This window comes from Petaurus breviceps, unplaced genomic scaffold (assembly GCF_028583685.1).
Source record: "Petaurus breviceps papuanus isolate PSGF00001 unplaced genomic scaffold, PetGlider_PUasm1.0 90750, whole genome shotgun sequence".
NCBI lineage: Eukaryota > Metazoa > Chordata > Mammalia > Diprotodontia > Petauridae > Petaurus > Petaurus breviceps.
Genome location: NW_027187335.1, coordinates 571,219 through 574,228, shown reverse-complemented (window position 1 = coordinate 574,228; position 3,010 = coordinate 571,219). Strand labels below are relative to the sequence as shown.

The window sequence follows — 3,010 nt, the reverse complement described above, 5'->3', positions numbered from 1 at the left end:
AGTGCAATGTCTTGCAGACTGTAAAGGCTTAATCAACATTACTTCAATTGAAATGACCACACTGGACTCAGATCATGCTTCCTCTGTTCATCCCCTCACTACTTTTTTATTTTTTATAGAGAAATTTCTGTTTCATGGACCTGTACACTAACATTCTCTTAGCTGTTGCACCTAGAGCCTTTGATCTTGGAAAGCCCTAGAGAATCAACCCTTCTTACCCTTTTTATCCTCCTCTGCCTCCTCTTCCTCCATAATGCCTAAGATTCTAAAATAGGAACTTTATCCATAAAGAATGATAGGTCAAAATTTTTATTGATCCAATAAATCCAGACCATTAACATTTATAAGGGCAAGGCTTGTGTGTGTATCTGTGTTTGCATTTAATGGTGTGTTTTCTCTCTAGGTGTGTTAGAAAGATGCTATGGAAGCAGAGAATCTCACTAGCGTGACTGAGTTTGTCCTCTTGGGACTCTCACAGGCTCAGGAGCTGCAGGATTTTCTATTCCTTGTGTTCCTGATTGTTTACATAACAACTGTTATGGGAAACCTGCTCATTATAACTATAGTGACCTCTGACACTCGGCTCCATACTCCCATGTATTTCCTACTCTGCAACCTGGCTGTTATGGACCTCTGCTACTCCTCAGTCACTGCCCCCAAGATGCTGGTTGACTTCCTGTCTAAAGCCAAAACCATCTCCTACCAGGGATGCATGATGCAGATCTTCTTTTTCCATTTCTTGGGTGGTAGCTCAATCTTCTTACTCTCAGTGATGGCATTTGACCGCTATATTGCCATCTCCCGGCCCCTCCATTATGTCACCATCATGAACCATCAGATGTGTTTTGGGCTGGTGGTGGCTGCCTGGTTAGGAGGCTTTGTCCACTCTGTCGTCCAGCTTGTTCTCTTGCTCCCCTTGCCTTTCTGTGGCCCCCACCTCCTGAATAACTTTTATTGTGATATCCCTCAAGTCTTGAGACTTTCCTGCACAGATACCTCTTTCCTAGAGCTCCTCATGATTACCAACAGTGGGATGTTGGTTCTTATTTGGTTCCTCATCCTCCTAGCTTCCTACACAGTCATCTTGGTAATTCTGAGATCTCATTCAGGGGAGGGGAGACGCAAAGCTTCTTCCACTTGTACCACCCACATCATTGTGGTGTCTTTGATATTTGTACCATGTATCTACACCTATGCTCGGCCTTTCACATCCTTCCCTATGGACAAGGTTGTGTCCATCAGCAATGCAGTCATCACTTCCATGCTTAACCCCATAATTTATACCCTCAGGAATCAGGAGATGAGATCTGCCATTATGAGGTTAGGGAAGTATCCAGTGATTCGTATAATGAGTGAAATTCATGTTAGTTGACTTTGGGTAAGTCATTTCACCTCTTCCAGCCTTACACTCATCCATATAGAAAATGGACAAGTGTATCCTATATTTCCCTTACCATCTACTCTAATTCTATAGTTCTTCCCAATTTCATGCATAGGCATGTTGTAAGGATGGACTTAAAGATGAATGGTTTTTTTTTATGTAAGAATTCTGCACCACTCTTAGAAGAGAAATATAAACTAACCTATTTGTGGTGTATTGATTATGATGAATAGCTACTTGTGGCATCAATACAAGTTACAAAGACAAATGACTTCCTCTTCTTGCTTACTTACCATCACACTAAAGTTACACTGTCCTGATTCTTTATATTCATATCCTAGAAATGTCTGAGCATATTTGTCCTTTCTGTTATCTCCAAAATGCTTTCTTGTGGAGCTATAGAAGATATTATTCTTCTTTCTAATAATTCTTCTGCCATTAATATTTCTAAGAGGTGTACAGTAGGTTTCATGTCCAATATAAGAGGTTTGTGGTGAACAAGTAAATTGAGACCCAGAGGGTGTATGTGAGATGCCTACGGTGATCCAGTTATGAAGAAAAGAATGTAGCTTGGAGGTCTTCTCCACAAAAGTCAATCTTTCCATTTTGTATCTTTATCTTCATCTCTGTTTCTGTCTTTGTCTCTCTGTCTGTAGTGATTTCTCTGTGGTTCAAGTGAAAGAACTGGTGGATATCACTGCTGAGATGTCCATGATACTCAAAAGATTGTGGAGAAGACAAGAGATCCTGAATGACTATAGAAGTGCAAAGTTTCCTTTTTAAAAGTTTTTTTTTAAGTTTTTAAAAAAGAAAAGAGAAAAGATTTGTCAAACTATAAATCAGTAAGCCTGACCTCAATCCTGGCAATATTCTAGAACTAATTATTAAAGAGATCGTTGGTGAATATATGGGAAAGAAAGTATTAATCACACAGAAACAGTATGGCCTCATTGAGATAAAGTTCTCAGCCTTACCTCATTTCTTTTATTGATAGGGTTACAAAACTGGCAGTTTAAGAGAATGTTGTAGATAGAGTTAACCTCAGGGGCAGCTACTTGGCACAGTGAATAGAACACAAGCCCTGGAGTCAGGAGGTCCTGAGTTGACATCAGGCTTGAGACACTCAACACACTATCTCTGTGACCTTGGGCAAGTCACTTAATCCCAAATGCCTTGCCTTCCCCTCTCTGAAAACACAAAGATAGAGTTAACATAGAATATGGTAAAATGTTTAATAAGGCAACTTCTGCTATTTTTGAATTGAATGACAACTAGTATTCAAAAAGATCTTGACATGCTAAAACAATGGGTAGAAGTTGAAAAGTAGCAACTTCAGTCTCGTTGTTAGGAAATACATTTCCTAACAGTTAATGCTATAAAAAAATAGGATGTTTTATGTCAGGAGATAGTGGGTTGCCCCACACTGAAGACCTTTTTGCAGTGTGTAACACTCTCCTGCATATGTTGTAGTAAAGATCCTTTTCAGAGTATGAGCTAGATAGCTACACTCCACAATTCCATAAGTCTATTTCTAGTCCTCTTTTATCTGTTTCTAATTCTGTCCCTGTCTTTCTCTCCTATGGTGTGTGTGTGTGTGTGTGTGTGTGTGTGTGTGTGTGTGTGTGTGTG

At 39.7% G+C, this 3,010-nt stretch overlaps 1 protein-coding gene across 1 annotated transcript; it reads left to right on the top strand.

Annotated features, from left to right (window-relative positions):
• The first annotated feature begins 209 nt into the window (after positions 1–209).
• On the top strand, positions 210–1,372 carry LOC138145750 (olfactory receptor 4D1-like). Its single transcript, XM_069067380.1, has one exon. The coding sequence runs from the start codon at positions 422–424 to the stop codon at positions 1,370–1,372; it is 951 nt and encodes a 316-aa protein (XP_068923481.1). The 5' UTR covers positions 210–421.
• The last annotated feature ends 1,638 nt before the right edge of the window (positions 1,373–3,010 follow it).